The 24,819-nt window shown below is 43.6% G+C and overlaps 10 protein-coding genes and 1 non-coding gene across 11 annotated transcripts; 8 read left to right on the top strand and 3 right to left on the bottom strand.

Moving 5' to 3' along the window:
- Window positions 1-202: 202 nt before the first annotated feature.
- On the top strand, window positions 203-2,154 carry METBIDRAFT_88414 (ribosome biosynthesis protein). The gene is made up of 2 exons (XM_018859292.1): window positions 203-580; window positions 694-2,154. Exons 1-2 carry the CDS (start codon window positions 563-565, stop codon window positions 1,981-1,983), a joined length of 1,308 nt encoding a protein of 435 aa, XP_018710497.1. The 5' UTR covers window positions 203-562; the 3' UTR covers window positions 1,984-2,154.
- A 145-nt stretch (window positions 2,155-2,299) lies between these two features.
- Window positions 2,300-2,918, top strand: METBIDRAFT_45402 (uncharacterized protein; the record flags this gene model as incomplete). The annotated part of the gene is made up of 2 exons (XM_018857914.1): window positions 2,300-2,347; window positions 2,442-2,918. The coding sequence occupies 2 exons, from the start codon at window positions 2,300-2,302 to the stop codon at window positions 2,916-2,918; spliced, it is 525 nt and encodes a 174-aa protein (XP_018710496.1).
- Window positions 2,919-3,015: 97 nt separating this feature from the next.
- On the bottom strand, window positions 3,016-5,466 carry APL4 (Apl4p; the record flags this gene model as incomplete). Its single annotated transcript, XM_018854290.1, has 1 exon — window positions 3,016-5,466. One exon carries the CDS (start codon window positions 5,464-5,466, stop codon window positions 3,016-3,018), a length of 2,451 nt encoding a protein of 816 aa, XP_018710495.1.
- Window positions 5,467-6,010: 544 nt separating this feature from the next.
- On the top strand, window positions 6,011-7,003 carry METBIDRAFT_45522 (cyclophilin-like protein; the record flags this gene model as incomplete). Its single annotated transcript, XM_018857928.1, has 2 exons — window positions 6,011-6,736; window positions 6,893-7,003. The coding sequence occupies 2 exons, from the start codon at window positions 6,011-6,013 to the stop codon at window positions 7,001-7,003; spliced, it is 837 nt and encodes a 278-aa protein (XP_018710494.1).
- Window positions 7,004-7,097: 94 nt separating this feature from the next.
- Window positions 7,098-8,483, bottom strand: METBIDRAFT_44443 (kinase-like protein; the record flags this gene model as incomplete). The annotated part of the gene is made up of 1 exon (XM_018857793.1): window positions 7,098-8,483. The coding sequence occupies one exon, from the start codon at window positions 8,481-8,483 to the stop codon at window positions 7,098-7,100; it is 1,386 nt and encodes a 461-aa protein (XP_018710493.1).
- Window positions 8,484-10,894: 2,411 nt separating this feature from the next.
- Window positions 10,895-11,242, bottom strand: MRP2 (mitochondrial 37S ribosomal protein uS14m; the record flags this gene model as incomplete). Its single annotated transcript, XM_018859032.1, has 1 exon — window positions 10,895-11,242. The coding sequence occupies one exon, from the start codon at window positions 11,240-11,242 to the stop codon at window positions 10,895-10,897; it is 348 nt and encodes a 115-aa protein (XP_018710492.1).
- A 425-nt stretch (window positions 11,243-11,667) lies between these two features.
- On the top strand, window positions 11,668-12,402 carry METBIDRAFT_12994 (uncharacterized protein; the record flags this gene model as incomplete). The annotated part of the gene is made up of 1 exon (XM_018854289.1): window positions 11,668-12,402. The coding sequence occupies one exon, from the start codon at window positions 11,668-11,670 to the stop codon at window positions 12,400-12,402; it is 735 nt and encodes a 244-aa protein (XP_018710491.1).
- Window positions 12,403-13,421: 1,019 nt separating this feature from the next.
- METBIDRAFT_t195 lies at window positions 13,422-13,507 on the top strand. The gene has a single exon. It is a non-coding gene; the product is annotated as a tRNA-Tyr (tRNA).
- Window positions 13,460-14,333, top strand: INO4 (Ino4p). The gene is made up of 2 exons (XM_018855033.1): window positions 13,460-13,753; window positions 13,803-14,333. The coding sequence occupies exons 1-2, from the start codon at window positions 13,709-13,711 to the stop codon at window positions 14,061-14,063; spliced, it is 306 nt and encodes a 101-aa protein (XP_018710490.1). The 5' UTR covers window positions 13,460-13,708; the 3' UTR covers window positions 14,064-14,333.
- Window positions 14,334-14,602: 269 nt separating this feature from the next.
- METBIDRAFT_84038 (uncharacterized protein) lies at window positions 14,603-19,183 on the top strand (the record flags this gene model as incomplete). The annotated part of the gene is made up of 1 exon (XM_018859236.1): window positions 14,603-19,183. One exon carries the CDS (start codon window positions 14,603-14,605, stop codon window positions 19,181-19,183), a length of 4,581 nt encoding a protein of 1,526 aa, XP_018710489.1.
- A 3,921-nt stretch (window positions 19,184-23,104) lies between these two features.
- METBIDRAFT_44566 (uncharacterized protein) lies at window positions 23,105-24,661 on the top strand (the record flags this gene model as incomplete). Its single annotated transcript, XM_018857810.1, has 1 exon — window positions 23,105-24,661. The coding sequence occupies one exon, from the start codon at window positions 23,105-23,107 to the stop codon at window positions 24,659-24,661; it is 1,557 nt and encodes a 518-aa protein (XP_018710488.1).
- Window positions 24,662-24,819: the final 158 nt, after the last annotated feature.

Raw genomic sequence — 24,819 nt, 5'->3', positions numbered from 1 at the left:
GATTATGAGATAACCCGTTGGTGCACGGGTGTAAACTCAAGAAACGGGAGTTACGCATTGAAATTGAATGGGCGGACCAGGAAGAGTCGGTCGATGTATATTGCTACGGGACATGGTCACAGGCTTTGATCAGAAAAAAAACTATTGTATTGAGCCAGATTTATATATCTTACACTATATGGAATAATTACGTAATGAAAAGTTGATTTGCCCGTTCACACAAAATGTGAATTGTTCAATTGATGCTGGAATTTACCAACTTCAGTAAAAAATCTTTGGGAAAAATGCGTGATTTCTAGAAACAAGAAATGAGTTCGAAAATTCAAAAAGCTCTACAAATCTTCCAGATTGCATATGATATGATTGAATTGTGAATAAACTTCTTAAGAGCTCGATATTGTTCACTCAAATTATCGGTACCAACTCTTACTTCACCGTGGAAGGCCACCAACCCTGCTTGCCCATACCACGCCGCACCATGAAGGTCCTGCACTCGCTGCGATGCCTGATGCAATAATTTTTCTACTCTACGATATTCTAGTTAAGCTTCGGTTCTCTAAACATGACGAACTCTCTCGAGGTATGTTTAGTCAATTATGATTAAAGCTGACAGCGGCTATTTATCTCCACTATTCTATGAATTTGGAGATGCGGCTGGTCTCGAAAAGGTTCTCTTTTACTAACTTATTTCAGGAAAGATTGAAGACTCACTCTACGGCTTTCGATGGCTTGTTATCTTTAATTCCCGCCAAATACTATTACGACGATGCCACCCAAGACCAATGGCAAAAGAAGAAAAAGGGAAAGAAAGAGGTGAGCGAAGATAGAATGGCAAAGTTGGACCCCGAGTCTGCTGTAACTGCTGACTCATACAACACCAACGGTGCAAGTGCTAAAGAAGTCATGGACAACAGAGCGATGACAGCCAAAAAGGTTAGTCTTCCCCGCAAACAAATCAAAAATGAAGCTATTAAGGAGAATGCTAAGGAGGAGAAGGATATTCCCGAGAAAAGTCTTCCGGAAACTAAAGACGGTGAGGAGCTTATAAATGTGAGATCTCAGATGGTTTTTGACGATGAAGGCGATGAACAGGCTTCTGAAGAGAACCCAGCTGTCGAAAAGACTCAACAGAAGTCCAAAAAGAAAGAACTCACCCCTGAAGAGCAAAAACTTCGCGAAAAGCGTAGGGCTGACTTGAAGGAAAAGCTCGCTAAAAAAATTAATCTTTTGAGAGAGAAAAGAAAGGCCCCAGGCACCAAGACAGGTGGTCCTGTAAAATCGAGGGAGCAAATGCTCACGGAGCGTAAGAGAAGAGAAGAGCTCAAAAAGCAAGAGAAGCTTAAACGGAAGCGAGATGAGGTCGACGATGAAAGTGATAAGTCGGATGACGAAGAAGAAGACGATGAAGAGGAAGATGAAAAGGATGAGGATGAAGAATCCGATGTCCTCTTCGGTAATATTCAATTTGCCGACGGCTCTAGAATGACCTCCGACTTGAAAACCATTCGGAACGGTGTTGATAAAAAGAAAAAGAAAGGGCCTGCAAACAAAGATATCAAAGCGCATTTGACAAAGCTTGAAGCCAAGAGAAGAAAGCTTGATCTGCTAACGCCCGAGGAGAGAAAGAAGCTTGAAGAAAAGGAACAGTGGAGCAGTCTTATGAGTCAAGCAGAAGGTGTCAAGATCAAGAATGACGAGAAACTTTTGAAGAAAGCATTAAAAAAGAAAGAGAAACAAAAACTTAAGAGTGAAATCGAGTGGAGAGAAAGAAAACAGGTTGTCAAAGACACAGTCTCCGCGCGTCAAAAGAGAAGAGAAGCAAACTTGAAGGCAAGAAGGGAGAATAAGGGAAAGAAGAGCAAAAACCAACAGAAATTGAGGAAGTTCACAGGTGTCGTGAAGAAAACCAAAGGCGCTAAAGATGGTAAGAAACGAGCTGGATTTGAAGGCAACGCCAAGTCCAAGGGCAAGCAGAAAAATTAGCATGTAATATAGTAATCTAATGAAATGAAGGTTAAAGACGCAATCGTACCAGCACAAAACTTCAGTGCGGTCCACAAGCTAGGCAATATTTGAGGTGAACTCCCACGATATGTATTGTTAAATCTGATTCTCTGAATTGCCCGAATGGTGGATGACCCTGTCACTGAATATACCCCTGACTATGCACGCCAAACAAAAAAAAACCTCTCACCGCAATACACGTTCCGGTACACAATTTCGCATCACCACCCTCCCTACAACTAGTTGCTTAACTTGTTTCACTTAGGTTTGTTTCGACCGTTCTTACCTATTAACAATGTCTCTCCCACCACAAGTTACAAGCTTTTTGTCCTCGATTGACAAAGTATGTTTTTTCTAGCTGAGTGGCCTGCCTCTGGCATCATTCATCTCATTACTCAGATTTTCTCTCCTTAATTTTTCACTTACTAACATGAAAGTCCACTTCTGGGGTTCAAGCCTTGAGGGTCTTTGAGCAACAAACTGGCTTGCCTAGATCATACGCCGTATTGGGTGGTGCTGGTTTATACTTCGTCTTGGTTTTTTTGAATATTGGCGGAGTTGGTCAATTGTTGTCCAACATTGCTGGCCTCGTTGTTCCTGGCTACTATTCTTTGATCGCCTTGGAGTCCCGCGGTACTGCTGATGATACCGCACTTTTGACCTACTGGGTTGTTTTTGCGTTCTTGAGCGTCATTGAGTTTTGGTCGCGTGCCATATTATACTGGGTACCTTTCTACTTCTTGTTTAAGACCGTCTTTTTGCTTTATATTGGTGTTCCATCTTTCGGTGGCGCAAGTATTGTGTATGAGTCTGTGATCAGACCATTGTCTCAAGCATACATCGTCAAGAACAAGTCTGTCAACAAGGCTGTTAACGATGCTGCCGAGTCCGTCTCGACTTCTGTCGAGATTTAAGTATTTTAATAATATCTCAGTTTTAAACCTAGTGAAAAAGAGTTATATAGTGCGCGCGAATAATCGTGTGAATTATCTTCCTCCATTCTCTATTTTATTACAAGGTTTCCGTGAACCCAGCGTAGTCAAATTGGTCATCTCTCGACTCTCCATTAAGTTGATATTTGACTTTGACTCTCAATTTCATCTTTGAACCAGGGGCTCCAGCAACTTTCAAAGCCTGCCTTATGGTGCTGCTCGTCACCAATGAGTCTGTGCCAGCTGTGGTGGCTATAGTTAACTTTTGTGATTTTGGCACGGCAATAAGAAGCTGCACCTTTTCGATTTGATCAGAATGCGACAGGGACGTAATTTCAACATCCACATTTGCTCTTCCCTCTCCAAACTCACCTGGAGTAAATAAAATACGCAAATGCCCGTTTTCAAAGACTTCGTCTCCTTTTTTCAGAGTTGAGGCCGCATTAGCGGACGCATTGGAAGAAGACAACAATCCATTTAGAAGATCAGAATTTGCTCCAGCAGGAGTTTCTCTGGCATCCAAAGATTTTTTTGCCAGAGATCCAAATATGTCTTGCAAAAGGTCATTGTTAGTACCCAAATTCGTGTTTCCGGGAGTTTTGACCTCCGAATCATCGAGGAGATCAAGAAGATCTTCAGTCGCACTAGAAGAATTGAAAGGCCCCAGATGTGGACTAGAGGCTGGTTTTGATTTACCCTGCAAAGTGTGAGCAGTCTGTTCTTTCATGGGTGGTGCAGGCATCCTAGACATCAATCCCTGCTTCAATTTCTCGTCCTGGCCAAAAATTTGCTGGTACTCAATGGCACGGGTTTGAATTTCCAAGTCATTATCCCAGCTTTTGGCATTGAGAATCAAACGTAATTGCTCAATTGATTCGGCATCTTTAAATTTGACAGATAATTTGATAACTGCAGTCAAAACAGTACTTACCAACTGAACAGTCTCGAGTTCAGAGTAGCTTGTATTGTTGACATAAGAGTCGATCATGTTGAGGATCTTTTTCTCGGAAATTAACTCAGCTTTTCCATTAATTTCAACTTGGGTGTTTAAAACGAGATCAGCATACTCACCCACACACCAAATAGCAACCATTGCCAATCCGTATTGAGAGCCGTCTTCGAAGCTCGACAGGATTAACTTGGAAACCACGTGCTTTCTCAAAGCAGCATCGTCACATCTCATGACAAATGCCAAGATACTGGATATGATGTCAGGTGTAACGAAATTTCCAGAAACTTTCAACATGCGAATCAATGTATCAAAATGCCATTTCCCCGTGGGGGCATACTTTGCAGCCGCAACCGACAACTGTGAAGTGATGAAAGGCTTCAAATCATTTTCGGGACATGCGTCCAAAAACGCCAATATTTCTCTCAGCAAAACCCGCACATTTTGCTCATTCATGATCGCAAAGGACAACTCAAGAGCCCTTCGCCTAATCGAAATATCACCGTCCGACAAACAACTCACAATTGTGGCACGGTGCCTCTGAACAGCCAATGGCTCGTATTCGATAACGGTTAGTAACATCTCAAGGGCGACATACCGCGTATTGTTATCTTTGATCAGTAAAAATTTTCCGAGAATGTTGACACCCAAGACCCTTAAAGACTGGTCAGATTTGATGGCGAAGACAGTCTTGACACATTCATACAAAATAGCATGAGACGCATTTTTGCCTCCATCCAAGTTCAGCGCAACCTGAGTTAAGATATCGTTTACGTCCTCAAGATGCTGAGAAGAGCAAGACTCATCCACGGCCAACATTCTCAAAGTGACAAGCAAGGCTGCCTGTAAGAACGGATCGGTGATTCCGGTAACATCATAGTCTGGCATGTAACCACTGGTGACGATACGCTTTAAATGTGAAATCAACTTTGGGATCATTTTGACCAATGCCGGACGAGATTCAGGTGAATTCGCGTATATTGACTGGATCATTTTACATGAACCCAAAAGAATCAGCGGAGTTTTGTCATTTACTAACGTTGATAGCCGAGGCATAAACACATCGCTCAAGTCCGGATCTTTTTCGGTCAATTTGGCCGCCACGTTGCAGGCTTTCTTCTTCAAGTATACGGAATTGCTTGTGGCCAATATTTTATCCACGTTACCGTATAGGTCTCTGGCAAGCTCTGGTGAGGCAACATTACCTAAACACGATAATGCTAAGCCAACGATGAAGGTATTTGGGTGCTGCATGTCATTGTCCAATGAATTCGTCAACAAGGTCAAAACCTCCTGATTCTCGTCCAACAAGAGCATCGATGCCAAATAACCCAACCGCTTGTCAGCAAATCGTGGCGAGGCAAGAAGCTTGAGACATTCTACCTGGCCGAAATGCGTTTTTTCGCCCAATATATAGAGGTACAATAACTTGGAAATACTGACCCTGCGAGTCGTTTGGTCCAAATTCGGGTCTCTAAAGGAAGTCCGGATGGCAGCACTTTCCTTGCGCACAACCGTCCGCTCATCAGCAATGGTTTTCGCCTTTCTGACGGTTTTCACAAACAGTTTGAGCGAACCCATGGCGACTGTTTTAGGCGGGTAATAGATCTGAGAGTTTCAGTATGCGTGTTTAGTGTCGGTGGTAGTGTGAAGGACGAAACCTCGAGCGAGGCAGGGCTGGGCTTATGTCGATTTTGGGCGGTAAATCGCCAAAAACTACTCAGTTTGATTGTTTTCTAGATTCTATGGCTACCGTGGCTGTCTTGAATCTCTAGGGGCTCTTGCTATCCTTTTATGCTATTATCTCGAGCACTTTTGTCTGTAGGAGTAAGGAATTTTCCGAGCTTTGCTTGATATTTTGCATGGGTGCGAAACCATAGCCGAGAGGAGGCTGGGGAATCTGGGTTCGACTCTGAAAGAAAGGGTAAAACTACATAACTTGCATTAATGGAGAATAAAGCAGTCTAAAATTTATTCAGCTTGTAATATGCAATTGAATACTGTGGTATCGGCGTATCATCTACGCGTGATTTCTTTCCATGTTATATGTTCACTGGAGGTGCGTCGCATTGCCCAAATAAGTGGCTTTTCGACACGCAGTTCTTTCTCGATAATAGAACCAGTTATGGACATCAAGCCAACAGCACAGGTGACGCTTGTCACCACAAAAGGTAACATTGACATCCAATTGTTTCCTAAAGAGTTGCCTGAGCTGTGCAGGGAGTTCATCCGTAATTGTGTCAACAAGAAATACGTTGGTTTGGAGTTTTCTAAAGTCACATCTAGTCTCATCCAGACACTGCAAATTGACAGCTCCCCCGAAATCAAGCGAGAGAAAAATAGCAGAATAAAGTTTAATACCCGTGGCTCTGTGGGCTTGCTACGTATTGAGAATACTCGCATGTCCTCAGCCAATGGGTTCTTTATTTCGCTAGATCCCATCTCCGCATATAGTGCCGACTATGTGTTCATAGGCAACGTTGTTGGAGATTCGATATATAATGTTGTGAAGATTAAGGACTCAGAATTGAAGCCTGGTACAGACATGCCCCTATACTCAGTGAGAATCACCGACTGTGTTGCCACCCAGCCCTATTTCGATGACCTACAAGAGCGCACTTCTGTCCTGAATCTGGATAAGAAAAGAAAGAAACAGAAAATCGCAGTCAGCCTCCAATTTGAGGAGGAAAACGACGAGAATGTGGGCGAACAATCTGAATTCGTGGTCCGTCCAGCACACGAGTTGCTAATCGGGAATAAATCCACTAAAGGGAGTGAGAGAGTGAATACCACAACAAAGGAGACGGAACCCCAAATAATTGAAGCGAAGAGTCTGAAAATATCGCGAGCTGTTTCAGCACCCGAGGAAAGGAAGAAGCAGGATGAAACGCCCGCCTCGGTAGTGCTGAAGATTTCAGAAGCACACGTAGAAACCACCACGGAAAACGATGCCTCATTGTCGGAGAACTCATCTAAAGTCTCGCAGAGTGTTCTGCAGAGCGAAGAGAAAGGGATCAGGGATCCCTCCATCGATCCATATCAATCTGACTTAGATTTCTCAGAAGATGAAATCAGTTACGAGACTCTACGTATGCATAAGTTTATATGTCGTCAATGAAGGTATATTTTGTGTAAACAGTTAACATACATGGCCACTTGGGCCTATCTAAGAATTAAAAAAATATCATGCAACTGACCATGCTGAGCACAGTCTATTCTTCACAGGTGAATCCAACCACCTCCAGATTGTGATTTGGGAGCGCCTCGCATTCTTGCTTGTCATACTTTGCAGAGTCCCTGAGCCAAGGGTGGTCAAGAAGAGAGCCACAGTCATATCGCTCCTCTAGATTGAATTTTAGGCATTTTGAAATGAAGTCACAAAGCAAGTTGACGTCATCATTGTCCGGATTGAACTTGTATTTCTCAACAAGAACGTTCTTCAAAGGCCAAAACTTAAGAGAGGTGATATTTCGCATGTTCCGCGAATCTTTGAAGTAGGCCGACAGGAGCTCACACTTGAGCAAGTAGTCTTCTGAGGGAAATTGTCCAATAAGTTCTATGATCTGCGCCAAGTGATCTTCGTCTTTTGAAAATGATGCACCATCTTTTGGCTCAAATAAGTAGTCTCCTGTCAAGAGCTCGAAAGCAAGACACCCAATGGACCACACATCAGCCAGCGCACCCCAGCACTTGTATTTGAGTATTATCTCCGGAGCCCGATACTGACGCGTCTGAATGTTGTTGGTGAAATGTAAATGCGAGTGTGTGGCATTTCCGAAATCGGCGATCTTCACGTTCAATTGGATGTTTTCTAATCGATCAAAATGAACTTTAAGGGGGTTGGATGGAAGAATTTGGAATTTGGCTGGTCCCTGGTGATTCAAGCCAGATGGATGCGGCATTCTTCCATGGTAGGCGAGAAGAATATTTTCAGGCTTGAGATCAGTGTGCACCACACCTTTTTGATGCATGTATTGTACAGAAAGAAGAATCTGCTTCATGATCAGTTTCATCATTTTCATGGGAAACAAAGCAGCAGAGAAGTCAACCGAATCATGCACTAGTCTTCTTGCTCTGAGGTTATACACCAAATGAAGCAAGTTTTCGCCCATGAGTTCAAACACCATCACCAAGTGTTTCCCATTGGGTCCGCAGATCAGAAAGTTGTCGAGCAAGTTGACTATGTTTGTCTTCAGCCGTTCGAGGTTGTGATAGCCGACGTCATCTTCATCTTGCCCTTGTAAGATTTTCAAAATATTGATTTCGTCCCGCGCGGCGTCTGAGTAGTTTGAACCCAGCTTCACGATTTTCATTGCCACATAGTCGCCAGTTATGAGCGATACACAGAGCCACACAGTAGAAAAATGGCCCCACCCGAGTTTATGGATCACCTTGTAGCGGCTCAAATCTGACGTATATATATCTCCAATTTTCACAGGATGGTAGCCTCCTGCCCTATAGTCAGCCACCGACTCCTCCAAGCAAGCCTCGTAAGGAATGTAGCCGTCTTCATCCGTCTGGGGCAGGGAATAGCAGGGGGAATTTGAGTTTCCCAGCGACTCCTGGTCGTTGACATCACAGGTTATGGCAGATGTCATCTCGCTGTTTTGCAACGAGATACATTCGGTATGGCAAGCAGTGTACTGGTCCTGTGGAGCCACAAAAAGATGGATGGAGGTATCACGAGAATTGGAGTCTGGACGGACGGGCTGTTCATGCGTGAAGTTTGGGTAGCCATCAGAGTATAAATGCTCGTCGGGCGAGGGGCTATTGAAGGTTGCTCTATCCACGTGAAAACAACGGGTTTCGGTGGGATGGCCGTAATCTAGCTGGATCTCCTCAAGAGAGGACGACAAGGAATCGATTGATTTCTTCCATGTCATTTTTTTCTTTATCAAACTGCCCAAATTGAACTTTGAGGGCTTCTTGGCAAGCGCGGGCTTGGGGTCGTGTTTCCGGCTAGCGATCATCGTCTCCAATAGTCAGAAGCCAGGTTATGCATTTGTTGTAATGTGCGGGAAAAAGTTTGGATGTCTACAGAACACAGGTCAGCTAGGAAGTTTCTAATGCTTGAGCTTTGGTGTTCATTGATAAGAAATGGGGAGCTTGATTGCGTGGTGGATCGCACTGTTCTGATGAGCCTGATTTGTAATTTATCTTTTCTCGAAAGGGGTCAAGTATTTCGCTATAAGAGCAAAAGGCAGCTTGGTGGTGGTGGGATAGGTGTTAAGCAATAGTGCTCGTAGAATCGCAAGAAGGCGAAAAGTCCAAGAGCAAGGAAATACCAGGAGGAAATAGCGAAGTGACAGAAGCTTATTAAAAAGAACAGAAATTCGAGCACGCGCACGTTGAGCTTATCTCGAGATGAAGTGCCAGCCGAAAGTACGTCTCCGCAGGCCGGTCAGATCCATGCAGGATACTACTATACCCCAGCATTGCCATGAACGTTTTGCCGTGTTAAAACTGTGGTAGCGGGGGTGTCTCGCGCCGATGCAGTACCAAAGGCAAGCACCGGAAAAAGTGCTGGAACAATAGAACTATGGCCATACGTAATTTGAGCCGCCTCACGCCTGATGATCTCTCTTTTTCTGGGAAGCGAGCTTTGGGGTAAATGGTTTTGTATTCCACGCATGAACGCCGTTGAGTATTAGGGGCTGGCAAACGACTATGCACGTGACCGCCCGAAAGCTTGTGCAGGCACGTGTGGCATTCTCGCCCACGTCCATCAAGAGCCGCTTTCGGATCAGCTCGGCTGGACAGTCTTGACTAATAAGACGGAAGACTGATGTATTCGGTCGCCCAAAAAACAGAATATTCTTTTGTAGCAGAAATTACAATAATTTATTTTGGCGATGGTCGTATTCGCTGTCATTGGGCGATGGATGCCTTTGACAATCGTGGGATTTGTGATCCTTTCCCCAATCCAATGGCCCGATGCATTCTCTCCTCACGGAGCCTCAAACCGAAAAAGGCCTCAATATACTTTTTGGGTCATCGCTGTGATGCTTGGCGCGAAGTTGGGCCGCGATAGTATGCCTGACCTGCGCGTTCCGAGCCGAGATATCCGAATTTGACCTGCTCCGTAATAAGCAATAAGTTCGGGAGGTCACACTTGATCTGCCCCAGCGCAAGTTTTCGTTGGTAGCATTGTATCTACTAGATTCGCATGATTTTGCATTTCTCACATCTGTAATATGTTGTTTAGTGTCGTGTATTTTTCATCCTTCGCAAAACTCTATTGTCTCATACCGGTTTGCTCGGTCTAGTCAGTCTCTTGGGAACGACGGGAGGCTGCTTGTATATTGGATGAGTCTCCTACTTCTGCAGTAAAATATCAGCCATCTATCAAAATACTTTCCGTATCTTATTCTTAACTGGATCTTTCAGAGGCTATTACCTCTTACTTGTGGGAGAGGCCACAGGATAATAGAGCTGTCTAGGCGAGATAGGTCGCCTGACGCGGGATAGGCCGTTGGCTCGGAGGATGAGACTGATAAGCTTATCCTAGTAATTTTGATACCGGAAGCGTACGGCAGTAACGGAGAGGAACCTTTATTAAGGTGATCTACTCTTATGTTTGTACGGAGTTGAGTTTATTCCGAAGCATGTCGGGCAGTAGTAGCTTAGGCCATGCAACTGACAAGCCAAACATCTGAAGGTAGCGGTACCAGTCATTTCGACGTTCTTTGTCAGTGTCATGAACAAGTCTCTGTTCTTGTGACTATGGTGCTTGAGCACAACAGTAGTCCTCGCTTCAAGAAATTCACAAGGTCTAGTTGAGAAGTTTTACAACATTGATTCGAAACCTGGTCGGAACTTTGCTGAATATCGTCACAATTCTCGATGCGTGATACATACAGATAAGCGAGTGTTGTATTCTTTAGTCATTCCGAACCACCGAGTTTCTTGTCATAGTAAAACACACACAACTCGGGTATAATGGTTGTGCACTTGGGTATACTGTGCTCTTTCTCCTTGATCCTTTATTTTTATATACATATGTTCCAAGCTACCACGAGGCTTTGGTGACACCTGGGATCTGCCCGGCCCTGGCCCTTTCTCTGAAAGCAGTTCTGTTCAACTTGAAGTCAGAAATGACGGCCCTAGAGTGACCAGAAGCAATGCACCTATCTTTGATCTGGGTTATGCTTGTATAATGTGGCATGGCCGTGAGCTGTAATTGTGCCTCCAACCTGGCCTTGGCAGGTAATTCAGTGTTTCTTGCGATGTACTTCAACGCCTTTCTTGTGACCTCATGCTCGGCATACTGAAGTCTTTTGAAATGGTCTTTGATAACTCTTCCATTGAGGTAGCAATGTTGCGGAAGCTGAAACTTTACGGGGAATCTGAAGGGCATCGTTAACTTAGTTTCCTTAGACAATCGTGACTTCATGTTGAAGCGGACAGTTTTTTTCACGTACGGACACCCGTACACCGAAATATTTAATTACTGGAGACTTTTTAATTATCTGGAAGTAGACCAATGCATATAAGTCTTCCGAATTTCCTACATATTTTTACATATTTCCACAAATCCCCGGGTGGTCTGTTTAGTTTTGTCTATTTCTTTATTCGTTGAAACTGAGTTCTTTGATCTTGTCATTCAAGTCTTATACTTCGCGGACCTTTGAGCGGAACATTGCATCCATGCTGGAAGGCAACTTTTTCGGTCTGCCATATTAAAAAACACGGGTCATTTTTAAATGCTATAATTTCCCCAGAAGTTTTTTTTGTTCCCATCTTCTTCTTTCCACACTGTCTTTTTGTCCCTGAATACATCAAATGCTTTTCTTCTCTCCCGCATTACTCCTTTGGCTCGCCCTCGCGTTAGGAGCAGAAAACCGCTTGCAGGTTCAGCCACTCGACATGCACCACATATCATCGGTGGATGACTTAGTTCCGGATGATTTCGGAAAGCACAGTGTCATTTTTGTGAAGAATGAATCTTCGGTCATACTACCAAAATTTTTGCACGAAAAAGCTCACGATCCTACATTCTTTCAAGAGTTGACGGCAATATTCAACCCAAAGCGGTTGAAGGACAGAATTTACCACAGCAAGCACTATGTTCAAACTCAATTTTCTAGGCAAAATTTGCCTGCAAATGCAAGTGAAGACTTTCCTCTCGATGGGTGCTTTGACAATTCCTTAAGTGAAACTACTAGTCTCGTAGCGCGTTCATACGAAAAGACTACACTCAGACAAGGGTCGCTTAACTTGTTTGCTAGTCTTTTGGGAGTCGAGGTAGACGCAGGAAGCAATGCTGGATTTACTGACATTTCGGAAGAAAAAATCATGTGTACCGTCAATCCTGGTCGAAAGTTGCAATTGGAAACAAATTTACTTCATAAAGAGATGAAGCTACACCGAGAGCGAAACATAACGATTCATGCCGGCTCATCAGGTGCTCCCCTTTTGAATTTTTCAGAGTGGAAAAATGTCAAAGGTCCCAATGAGCTCGAAATAACTATTAGGACCTTGTCATGTGTCACCGATAGCCAAAAAATTCAATGCTGAGTGACAATTAGTAGCATGGAATCTATTTTTAAGCAACAAATGGCATAGCTAAGAAGAGTAAGAGACCGCAAATATGCCGGTATGGTGATGAAAAATGGGGGTATTATTGATGCATTGCTGCGATGTTTCTGTTGCAGAACATACTCTATACAATCCGAAAGCTAATAAATAAACATGCACTCAAAATCCGCAGAACATATGTATTTGACATTCATGATTTACCGTAATCAACTGGTGTAACAATTCCTTATATGAAAGAGCAGAACAAATATCTTGTTTTGAACTGAGCACAAAATATGGACATTTACACCTCTTTTTACGGCTATCAGTTTCTAGGGCTATCAGTTTCTTGAATCTTTTTCTTGGATTTTTCTCAATTGAATGCCGAGAAATTCAGATTTTTCGGGGTTCATTCGGCTGTTGCTCACTTGCTCGAATTCTGTGAAGTAGTTTTCTGGTTTTTCATAGTCGTCCATGTCATTGAGGTAAATCGTCCGCAAACGCATGGTATTTCACGGTTTTTATTGACCTCAAAGCACTTTTTTTCTATCGTAAGGACTTTTGCTGGAATCTTTTGTCAATATTTCGGGGAACCATCAATTTTAAATGAAAGTTTCCAACCCCTAGTCCCTCATGGTGTTTCTCTTTCTCCAAAACATTATTTTGTGCCTTTTTCTTGCTTCTATTTTGATAAAATATGTCTTTACCAGACTTCTTTTTACACAAAATAGTGTGTGCTCATTCGGTCTTCGATGGGTATTCAGTTCGATGAGAAAATCTAGGTCACATCGTGTTTTAACGTTGTAGCGTTCAGTACAAATTTTGAACATGATTTGTTTCAGCATGTGAAGCATTTTTGAAGATTGTTTTCCGCAAAACTGAAGGCTTTACTAAATATTCAAATTTAATTTTAAAAAATTGTGAATATTTCAACGAATTATTCTCTCAAGTAACTCCTTTTGGCTTTGGAGTTTTAAAGTGTGTACTATATGACTCGCTAAAAATGAGACATCGAAATCCTCTCGGTGGCCAAGCTGGCTAAGGCGCGAGACTGTAATCTTTGACTGTAATCTTGAGATCGGGTGTTCGACTCACCCCCGGGAGATTTCTTTTTTCTCCATTGTTTTTTGGAAAAACTGAATTAGATGTCAAGGCACAATTTCATTTTGGCAATAGCGTAAGTCCAAATCATGGCACACAATCTTCAAGGAGCCACAGTCAATCAACACACCCCGGTCGTGTACAAACCAATACACGAACCCCACATTTTTCGAGTGTTGCTTCACCACATTCAGTTACCCCATCAATGGACGACATTACAAAGGCGAGCTTGACAGAGGAAGAGAAAAAGGTGAGTTTTTTCAGATGGTTTCTTGCTCCTTTTGATATTAACTATTCAGGCCCACCACATAGCGTCGGAACAAAAGAGGCGCGAGAACATTCGGATGGAATTCGACCGCATAGTGGAATTAACTCCCAGTCTTTCATCTCAGGAGAGCCGCTCTGAGTTGAACATTCTTACCAAAAGTGCCGACTATATTGATAGCTTGAAAGAAGAAAATGCCAGATTATTAGAGGTGTGCAATGAGAGAGGGATTACCGTACCCGAACACTTGATTTACAAAGGCCCCGGTATAGCCCATGAGCAAGCGAAAAGGTAGGTGAGATTCAAACTTGAAAATTTTGTAGAGGGTTATTTTAGCCCATGATTGAAATTTGATACCAAAGCTTGATATAAGTCAACAATCAGAGCATGTCAGTGGGAATTTGTACGACAAGCATTTATATGGACATACTCAGCCGGTTCCTCTGGTGGTGATTGCAATTCATCTTCATCAATGTGCAGCTTTTCGGAGTAAAGAATGTCATTGGAGGTGTCGTACCCTCGTGATTTCGCAACCCTTGCCAAATCAGGCATAGGTTAAGCTTCTTTTTTCTTCCAAAATCAGGTAGAAAAGCTTCTGCTTATGACCTAACCAATTCTTCCACGAATTAATAGTCTATAAAACAAGAATGCGAATCAGACTTGTAGACTGGTAAAGTGAATAGTAATCCGATACAATAACTATGAATTTGTACTTGGGTTCAGCTGTTATATGCGTGGCGTAGCGAATCTTCGACCTGCCACCAAAGTGAGAAGTTCGCGGCCCACAGTCTCACATTGTCGCACATCACAGTGTAAGCTTTCACCTCATTAGAGATGAATATTGGTACCGGCCCTCCTCAACTGAGCGCACCGATAGGCTCTAATGTTTCGGCCGGTATTACAGCGTATACAGCAGGTGGGTCGCCGGATGTTCCACCGGATATGGCACTACTACTTCAGGAACTAGAAGAAGATTTCACCGTGAACAAGACTATAGACCAATGGACTTACATCAATAGAAGGGAGGAAATCATGCAACTGATTAACAAACTACATCAGCCACTGAATAGTAATATTGCAATGGACCCGTCGAAACTAGAGAAAGTCCTTTTGCCCCGCAAGATATCCGACACGTCATCTTTACCAAAGCAAGCGTTGATGGACATGTTGAAACAGCGTGCCCAAAGTTTTCCCACGGATCACGTTTTCATGGTTCTAGATGCAAAAGGAAAAGCGCAGCAATCCATTCTGTGGGAAAAGCTTTACCTCAAATCATTGAAGGTGGCCCATGAGCTTAAGCATAGAACTCAGTTCAAGTCTAACGACACAGTCGCCTTGCTCTACAAGGAAAATGAGGTCTGTGAGTTTGCTGTTGCACTATTTGGCTGCTTCATGGCTAATGTTACCGCAATTCCTATTCACAACGATATCTCTTTGACAGAGATGTTTGATATATTGACTTCAACATCTTCCCTGTTAGTCTTGATGTCTGAGTCTGTGTCTAAAGAACTAGAGAAACTCAGTACAGCAAGCATGCCTCTTGTTTGGCCATCAAAAATCTCACGCTTGCGAACCACAGACTTGGGCTCTGCAAAAAAGTCCGAACAAGACGCGATGTACGGCAGACACAAAAAAGAAATTGGGGGTTCTAAAAATGACTTAGCGTATGTGGGGTTTTCCCGGTCTCCTGTTGGCGAATTGAGGGGTATTGCAGTAAGCCATAGAACAATTTCTCATCAAATGAACTGCTTGGACACGTCGTTGCTGAGTTTACCGGAATCTGGGGGAAATCTTGTACAATCACCAAAGGTCCTAAGAAGAGAAAGAAAAGTTTTTCTAGCAACCATGGACATCCGTCTTTCAATTGGACTCATCATAGGAATCATGTTTTCCATGTATTCAGGGAATCTCTTGGTTTGGGCGCCTCCAAAGGTTATGGAAGTGCAAGGATTGTATGCCAATATCATATCCAAGTTTCATGCAAATCTTCTTCTTGCCGATTTCTTGGGACTAAAGCGTGTTACTTATGATTACCAAAAAGCCCCAAACGCAACGCGTTATTTTTCGAAAACCCAAAGAGTTGATTTCTCTTCGGTAAAATGGGTACTTGTTGATGCACTCACTGTTGATGGGGAGTTTATTGAGGTGTTATCGGAGAGATATTTAAAACCTTTGGGATGCCCACAGTCACGCAACGCAATCATTCCAATGCTTACGTTGAGTGAATACGGAGGAATGGTGATCTCGATGCGGGACTGGTTGGGCCACTCGGAGAACTTAGGGATTCAAATCAATAGCAATGGAGGAGATGACCTTTCTTCTGTCGTGATCGACAAAAAGGCACTTTCGCAAAATAAAGTCTGCATCATTGAAACAAATCCTTTTGACTCGGACGAGCAAACCTCAGACACTTTGCGTGTCGATGCTTTTGGATATCCACTTCCTGATGCCACGCTTGCAGTCGTGAATCCTGAACTGTCATCAGTAGTACTCAAAGGTGAATTGGGAGAAATTTGGATTGATAGTCCATGCTTATCCGGAGGGTTCTATGGGTTGAGAAAAGAATCCAAGCTGGTCTTTCATGCAAAGTGTCGCGGAGCGAACGGCACGTTAGACATGGAATTTCTCCGGACAGGTTTGCTTGGTTTCACATACAATGGAAAAGTCTATATACTTGGACTTTACGAAGATCGGATCAGGCAAAGGTTTAGTTGGATGGACCACAAATTGCAGAAAAAGCTTAATTTAGAGGCTTCTGGGACCACTATGAGGTACCATTATTCATCGCATCTCTTAACAACACTAGCGAATGAGGTGAGGCAAGTGTATGATTGCACAATATTTGATATCTTTATTGGCAATGAATACCTTCCTGTGGCGATAGTTGAGGCCGAGATTATGAGGAAAGTTATTGACGATCCTGAAGCGATCTCTAACAACAGCGCAAAATCCAAGGATAAATTCGATTACAGTGCTGTTCCCTTGAATGAACCCACCCTCAATGTCATTGCTAAGAGGTGTTTTGATGCCTTAAAGAAACGCCATCTGTTGAGACTTTTTTGTGTTGTAGTTGTCGATTGCGATACGCTACCTAAAATCATGAGAAGTGGTGGTTTGGAGATCGCAAACATGCTTTGCAAAAAAAGATTCTTGGAAGGAACCTTGCGATCGGAATTTATCAAGTTTTTCATCAATCAATCAGTCAGCATGATACCTCGTGGTGAAGATGTCATGGGCGGTATATGGTCACCCTTTGCTTCGCAGCTACGCAACTCATCACTTCAGAATTTTCCTCCACAATTTTCTAGTATGGACTACAGACCGAATGTCATTGACGCTACGATGGGTGATTCCCGTGCCGAATCTAAAAGTATCATCGATCTTTTAAAGCACCGCTTCGCTAATTCGGGTGATGCTATCGCTTATCAAAATATTGATACTACTGGGAAAAGCGGGTCCAAACCCTTGTCATGGAAAAAGTTGGAGCAAAGAATTTATGCTGCCTGTCAATACATCATTGAAAAAACCACCTTGAGACCCGGTCAGTTTGTCATCTTAATGTACTCCTTGTCAGAAGAGTTCAATATCATCCTTTACGCATGTCTAATGTTGGGGATCATTCCGATTCCAATGTTGCCATTTGACTCAAATAGAATCGGGGAAGACTTCCCGGCTTATGTGGGTGTTATTAAAGACTTTGATGTACAAGAGGTATTCGTCAATGATGATGTGGAGCGCTTCATGAAAAATGGGCCCGTTGCAGATCCGCTCAAGAAGATGAACAACCGAAGGGCGAAGCCGCTTCGAATCAAGAACACAACCAAATTAACAAAAATATCCAATATGGCGCACCTCAACTTGAAGATTGCAAAGTATCAGCCCAATGCTAACTTGAGAGACGATATGCCTGCTTTGGTGTGGCTTAACTTCACTTCGGATCACTATCGTGTTGGTGCAACTTTAAGTCACAAGAACATAATCAACATTTGCAAGGTCTTCAAGGAAACTTGTAATCTTTCATCTAGTTCTTCCATTGTTGGTTGTGTTCGTCATTCTTCAGGTATCGGATTTGTGCAGGCACTGTTGTTAGGAGTCTATTTGGGAACAACTACTTATCTCAGTTCGCCTGTAAATTTTGCAGGAAATCCTTTATCTTTTTTTTTGTCCCTTGCAAAGTACAAGGTAAAGGATGTATTCGTTACCGAACAAATGTTGAAATATGCAGTGGCCAAATTCACTCCCAAAGGTTTCAACCTATCGACATTGAAAAACATGATGATAAGCACTGATGGGAGAGTTGAAATTGATTTGCTCCGAAAAATTGCAAACATATTCCTGCCCGCCAAACTAAAAGCTGCTGCGATGTCCGCAGTATACAATCATTGTTTCAACCCCATTATATCCACGAGGTCCTACATGACTGTTGCTCCGGTTGATCTCTTTTTGGACCCTGTCGCCTTGAGGCAGGGTTACATCTCGATAGTTAACCAAGCAGAAAACCCAAACGCCTTGAGAGTGCAAGATTCGGGGATGGTCCCCATCTGCACAGAAATTGCCATTGTAAATCCAGAAACCTGCAATATATGTAGGGAAGGGGAATTTGGCGAAATTTGGGTTCTTTCCGAAGCGAATCTCACTTCATTCACGAACGGACCAAAGGGCCCTGTTGACAATTTTATCAAACGACAATTTGCGGGAAAAATTGCGGGAGACGAGACAGACCGAACTTATCTTCGAACAGGTGACCTCGGGTTTTTGCATCATATCTCAATCACAAAGAATCACTCAAATGGAAAGGATCAGGAAGTCACATCATTCCAACCTCTTTTTGTTTTAGGTAAAATTTCAGATACGTTTGAGGTAATGGGGCTTCATCATTTTCCTCTCGATATAGAGAGTACTATAGAGGCTTGTCACCCTGAAATTTACAAAAATGGCTCTTGCATATTCAAGTGTTCTGATTACACGATTGTGGTATGCGAGGCAAGGAGGTCTAAAAGTCTTGCTGCTCTCGTACCTATTATTGTTAACACCGTTTTCAGCAAGCATCATTTAATTGTTGACATTGTCGCTTTCATCAAGAGAGGGGAGTTTCCTATCTCAAGATTGGGAACTAAACAACGCGCAAGAATTGTTGATGCCTGGGTGCAAGGCATAATTCCACTTTCAGTTCTGTACGGAGTGAACTACGGCGAGAATTCTATGATCAGACTTGTCAAGCAGATTGATCAAGTGACGAAGAATAAACCGTTTATGGAGCTTAAAAATCCCGCACAGGACTACTATGATGCCACACCTGAAAGCGTATTCGAAAACGCTGGTCAGACACTCAATCTCAATACCGGGAAGGAAGCCCATAAACACAAAGCAACGTTTGACATGGGGAGCTTGGATAGCGACGATTTCCGTGCATAATTCTACGTTCTATACTAATCAATACAATAAGCTCGAGTTGAAAAGATCAATTACACGGTTTGCGGCATCTAATTTTCTTACATTGGCGTTTTTTTGTCCTTAAACTCCTGGGGGTACGGGTGTGAGCGCGCAGCCATCAGTGTAGTATCGATCTCCATGACGAAAAAGTGCATGCTTGCAAAGCAAACTTGAAAAGCAATCAGAATAAAGCTAGTTTCAACTCACTATATCCGTGAAACGACTGGAAACTGAGCTGTGATTAACAGAATCAGAATGAAACGTTCTGTAAGTCCGCTTTCTGGTAGCCCTGAAACTCAATCAAAAAAGAGAAGACTAATATCAGTGTTCTCTGCTTTAAAGGATGTCTTCTTTAGGCTGTCCTCAAAACCTAACGAACTTGCCGAAAAAATAGAAGCGAAGTTGGAAAACTCTGCTTCTGGAAATGACGAGTTGCCCAACTCTTTTGTTTCGCAAAAGAGAAAAAAGTTGATTCACGACAACGCAAAGCGTCTGACCTTGTCTATCCCACGCTCGTCTGTCAGTGCATCTGCTGGTAAAGGCATGCTTGAATCGCTCTATGAACTGGCCTATTTTCAAAAGCAAAATAATGATATATTGGGAGAGTTTACGAGATTGGGTCTGAACGGCGAGGAACATTTAGCCAGGAAAAGCTCGCCCAGTGTGCATGTACCCAAGACTCGAGCTCTACCGAAAGCTTCCAAGCAAGAACCTTCTCAAGACTTCTCTGAAACAAGCTATACGAACAATTTACAGCCTTTAATAGTAGAACAGGACTACACACCTATATACGAAGATGAATCCGGGAACCTTATTCGTCCATCGTTTATCCATTTGGACCCAAGAGAACGTTATCACTTATTGCAAATGAAGAAATCAATGGAGGCATCCGATTTTTTGCATAGTCGGCTTAAGTATATGGTGGACCCTGATGAAACGACTTCCATGCATCAATCCAACAACAAAGTGGATACGTCTACTCAAACTCATACCAAAGATTTTCTTGATAAGTCACTCAATTTCAACTCCCTTAGAACAAAGCTCGCTTTGCAAAACAGAAAACAAAGGAAGAGCAAGAAAAGTTCAGGTTTCTCGGGTGAGTTTTTCTATGATCCCTCAGAAGCTGATATCGCATTGGACGCTAATCTGAAGTTCAAAGGGGCTTTGGCATCCATCAACAAACCGCAATTTACGAACAAACCTGAGAGTAAGGGCGAAGAATTATTCGCGGACGCTGATCCTCATCATGTGTCTTTGAAGAGGCGCGGGTCTATCAGTCAGCGCCTGGGACTTGAAACTACTCTACGGGTTGGTAAAACGAAGGAATCGCTCGATGATGACTTCAAGCAAAAGGGAAATGTTTTTAATGGAATCAAAGTTCAAGATGTACCTGCGGTGCATAAGCCAGACTCAGTTGGTCCAAGTTCTGCATTCAAATTCGATATTAAAGAGGACAAGATCAATTCTATTTTGGGACTGAATAAGGCTGAAGACAAACAACCTCAATTGAAGGTCGCGGAGACTTCTGGGGGAAGCCTTTTTGGTACACCTGCTGTGAAGTCGGATGATAACACAAAATCAATATTAGCGCAACCATCGGTGATCGGCTCAAAGAAATTATTTTCTTTTGGTCAGAAACCGGAACCAAAAAATGCAACAAATGATGATGCACATCAGTCAACTAAGAAACTGGAAACACCTGCTTCGTCAAACTCTTTTGAGTTCACTGCGCCTGAAAAACTGAATGGAGAGAGTGAAAGTCAAATTGCGCCCGCGAAGCCGTTTACGATAGGCAAGAATCTCCATGAAACTGCAAAGCCAGCTTTTTCATTTGGTGACACTGACACAAAGGACGGAAGCAAGAAGTCCACTCTCAGTTTTGGAAGCGGTACCCAAAAGGACGTAAATAAGCCCCCCACTTTCTCTTTTGGTCATAAGGATAACAAGACTGACGCTAGCTCATCCATGTTTTCTATCAAAAACAGCGATTCAGACACAAAGTCTAAGACCCCCACATTCTCGTTTGGTGCAAGTGGGAACAAGGGGAGTGAAACGCAAAACGCTATTTCTGGGGTCAAGTTTGAATCTTCTACAAGCAACAAGCCTGCGTTCAGCTTTGATTCCAAAGATACTAAGAATAGCCCCAATGGCGCAAAACCTACCACTGAAGGTGCATTTAGTTTTGGTGGCAATGGCGATCCGACCCATCAAAGCACTTCCAAGTTTGAAGGCTTTGGAAAGCCAGCAAATGAAACTGAGCAAACAAAGGAGCCATCTAAATTTAATTTTGGAGCTCCATCTAAATCTTTGGGCACATTTTCATCAGGAAACGAAGCACAAGAGCCTCGTTCAAAGAAAAGAGCCCCAGACTCTGATGGTGATTCTGTTCCCGCAGCTTTGAAAACAAATAATCTGAGTTTCTCGACATTGGCCAACCAGAGCTCAACCAAAGATGATTCTTCTCGTGAAAAGTTGTTTCTGTTTGGAGCAAAGCCTGGAACTTCCGCCGCGAGCATTTTCGCCAAAAATGAGTCTTCTAATAATGTGGATTCGAAGCTAGAGTCAAGGCAATCTGAAAAGACAACTTTTACGTTTGGGAAGCCTGTGGCTGCTAATAGTGATGCACCAAAGTTTTCATTTGGAAAAGCATCCTCATCAACATCGACGAAAGAAGCACCTTCTTTTTCTTTTACGAAACCCGACAAAGCGGAATCACAAAACTCACCATCCTCTGCCGCAGAGAGTAAAGAATCCACTAAGCCAACTTTCCCAGGTATCAAACAAGGTATGTTTGAGAGTGGCTCGAAGCCCGTGGTATTTGGAAATCAAACTTCATCGTCAGAACCAACACCAGCGCCTTCGTTTCCTTTCGCTAATTCAAACCCAACGCAACCCTCTGCAAGTACATCCTCGTTTAACTTTGGACAAAGCGCTACCGCGGATCCTGCTCTGATTTTCGGAGCAAGTAATAATGCTCCTGCCCCTGCTTTCAACTTTTCTGCGCAAACTCCTGCTAAGCCATTGGGACCAGGTCCGCTGCCAGCGGCTTTTGCATCTGCTACAGCTACGGGTACTGGTTTTAGCTTCAGCAACACGGCGATGTCGTCTTTTGGCGGGAGCAGACCGGCCACTCCTTCTAATCCAGGGTTTGGATTTGGGACCGAAGGCCAGAATGCGGGCCAAGCGTCAACCAACTTTGGAGGCTTCAACAATGCAACAGCCCCATCGAGCGTATTTGGTGGTACGTCTAGAAGTGTCACACCAAGCTTTGGCGGGTTTGGACAGCCTCAAAGCGGACAGCCCCAGAATGGACAAATAAACAGTGCTCAAACCCAAGCGCAGTCGACTGGGTTTTCATTTTCAAGTAACATTACAGGGGGACCTGCTTTCAACAGTGCTCCTGGTAGTTTTGGACAAGCCAGTCGTGAAAGTACTCCACCAGCATTCGGAGCCCCCGTGGGTGGTGTTCCACAACCGGCAGTTAACTTCAACGGCAGAAGGCTCGCTCACATGCGTCCCAGAAGGAGATAGTGTTTGCGTTTAGTACATTTGAAGTCTTTAGGCAAATAGAGTAATTTACTGATTTACTGTAATTGCAGTCGTTGAGTATGTGATATACCTGCGCTTAATTTGATCAAAACAGGGAAGCTGGAACAAACTTGGCTTCAACCTCGTGAACAAGATCCCAATTCCTCTTCAAATATATTCGAAGAGTTCAATATTGGTAACGTGACTAAAGAACATGAATTTTTCCCGTTCTCATCAATTGTTTGAACACGCGTTTATACCGTACTGAAGCTGGGGCGTCCGGGATCATAATCTAGGCAAGAGGTGCGATCGGGCGAGCTGAGATTTCAGGAAGCTTCCGTCAAGTAACAGATATACTACTGGCCATCATTTTAAATGTCCACAAATCCACCAGTCTATCCTTCCAATATAAAACATAGACCAGGTCGAATCCAGTCACTCGAGTCTGAACAAGAAATCGTGTTGAAGCAATGCTGGGCAACTTTGTTGATCCACTGGGGCTATGCTGTTGATTTGACCCCCGATGATATTCGAAACAAAAACGCCTTTGTGGTTTCTTCCGTGATCTCTAACAGAGCAGAAAGACACAGCAGTGCAATTACGGAGCCGAAGAAAAAGAAATCTTATTTCTCGAAGAAGCTGGGCCCTGAACCATCTTCAAAAAGACTCAGTGACACGAGAACACGCGCTTTGAGAGAAAATCACTTCAAGTACAAGAAAGTCTTAGTTCCGTCGCGTGATACCGTGGAAACTTTTGCTGCTCACTCCTCCGAAAGTTTGGCAAACAATTGTGTGGATGCAGAAGACGCGTCTCTTGTGTCATTTCAAACAGCCTCTGATTCGCTTGACGGTACTTTAGTAGACTTTTCAGAAGGAAATGCAAGAAAAACAAAGATTCTGAAGACCGAGATGGTAGATCCAAAAAGTCAAAAACCAGTGTTCCCGTTTCTCGCAGACTATAAGCCCTCCGAGATCCACAGCTGCTTCGTCGGTACACTCAAAAACGATTTGATTGATAATTTCATCTTGCGGTTTGTTAGAGCGCGCAAGAATAACTGCGAAGAAACAGTTAAAATGCTAGTGAAATCACTCAACTGGCGGAAACACGATGTTGCAGTCGAAGAGTTGCTCCGAGAAGGAGATGCGCCATCTGTAGTCACTGGGGAAAACCCAGGGTTTGTGAAGAATTTCATGGTAAACAAAGCGTTCATTCGGGGACAAGACAGGGACCAGAACCCGCTTTTCATCTTCCAATCCCGAAAACACTTTGCCCTGGACTCTGATTTGGCCGGTACGGAACGCTATGCCTTGTTGATCATCGAGTGGTGCCGGCTCTTTTTGAGAGAAGTCAACGAGTCAGTCGATCTGTGCTCGTTGATGTTCGATCTCAGCGGGTTTTCTTTGAAAAACGCCGATAACGCGCCCGTGAAGTTCTTGACCTCGATTTTCGAGGCCCACTATCCCGAGAGCTTGGGCGTTATCATTGTGCACAATGCTCCCTGGATCTTCTCCACGGTGTGGAACATTATTAAGAACTGGCTCGACCCAGTGGTTGCATCAAAAATACATTTCACCAAGAGTTTCGACGACCTACAGAAGTTTGTTGAGCCAAAGTACATTCCGAAATACCTCGGAGGAGATGACCAAAGAGAGCTCACTTACCATGAGCCGGGGCCAGAGCATACGCTGCCCTCAAAGCCCAAGGACGCGCGGTATTATGAGTTGAAGATGGAGCGGGATGAGATTCTTCTCAGAATCATTGAGACAACCAAGTACTGGGTCTGCTCCACCGATAGAGAGGCAAGCTCGCGGTATTTGAAAGATAAGATTTATTTGAGTTATCAATTGTCCGACAACTACATAGCGCTAGATCCGTATGTGCGGAACCCCGGTGTCTATGACCGCGACGGGACGTTGGAAATCAGAAACTGATTTGGCCGAAAACGCCATCTCGTCACTAGGGAAATACAACACGCATCTCGTCGCTAAAGCATGGAGCCTGTTCATGCTCTCCGGCCGGATAAGCTGCGTCTGTGCTCTTTTTTGTCCGCACATCCTGGGGCCATGCCAATTAAGTCTATGTGCGGCCC

This window comes from Metschnikowia bicuspidata, assembly GCF_001664035.1.
Source record: "Metschnikowia bicuspidata var. bicuspidata NRRL YB-4993 chromosome Unknown METBIscaffold_5, whole genome shotgun sequence".
NCBI classification, from domain to species: Eukaryota; Fungi; Ascomycota; class Pichiomycetes; order Serinales; family Metschnikowiaceae; genus Metschnikowia; species Metschnikowia bicuspidata.
Note: the sequence above shows the minus strand (reverse complement) of the source record. Positions and strands in the feature narration are given on the sequence as shown.

Bases quoted from the DNA above. Each gene is read 5' to 3' on its own strand.
- INO4 (XM_018855033.1), top strand. From the start codon at position 13,709: ATGGACGACATTACAAAGGCGAGCTTGACAGAGGAAGAGAAAAAG. The intron at 13,754-13,802 runs GTGAGTTTTTTC...TTAACTATTCAG, and splicing joins TGACAGAGGAAGAGAAAAAG to GCCCACCACATAGCGTCGGA.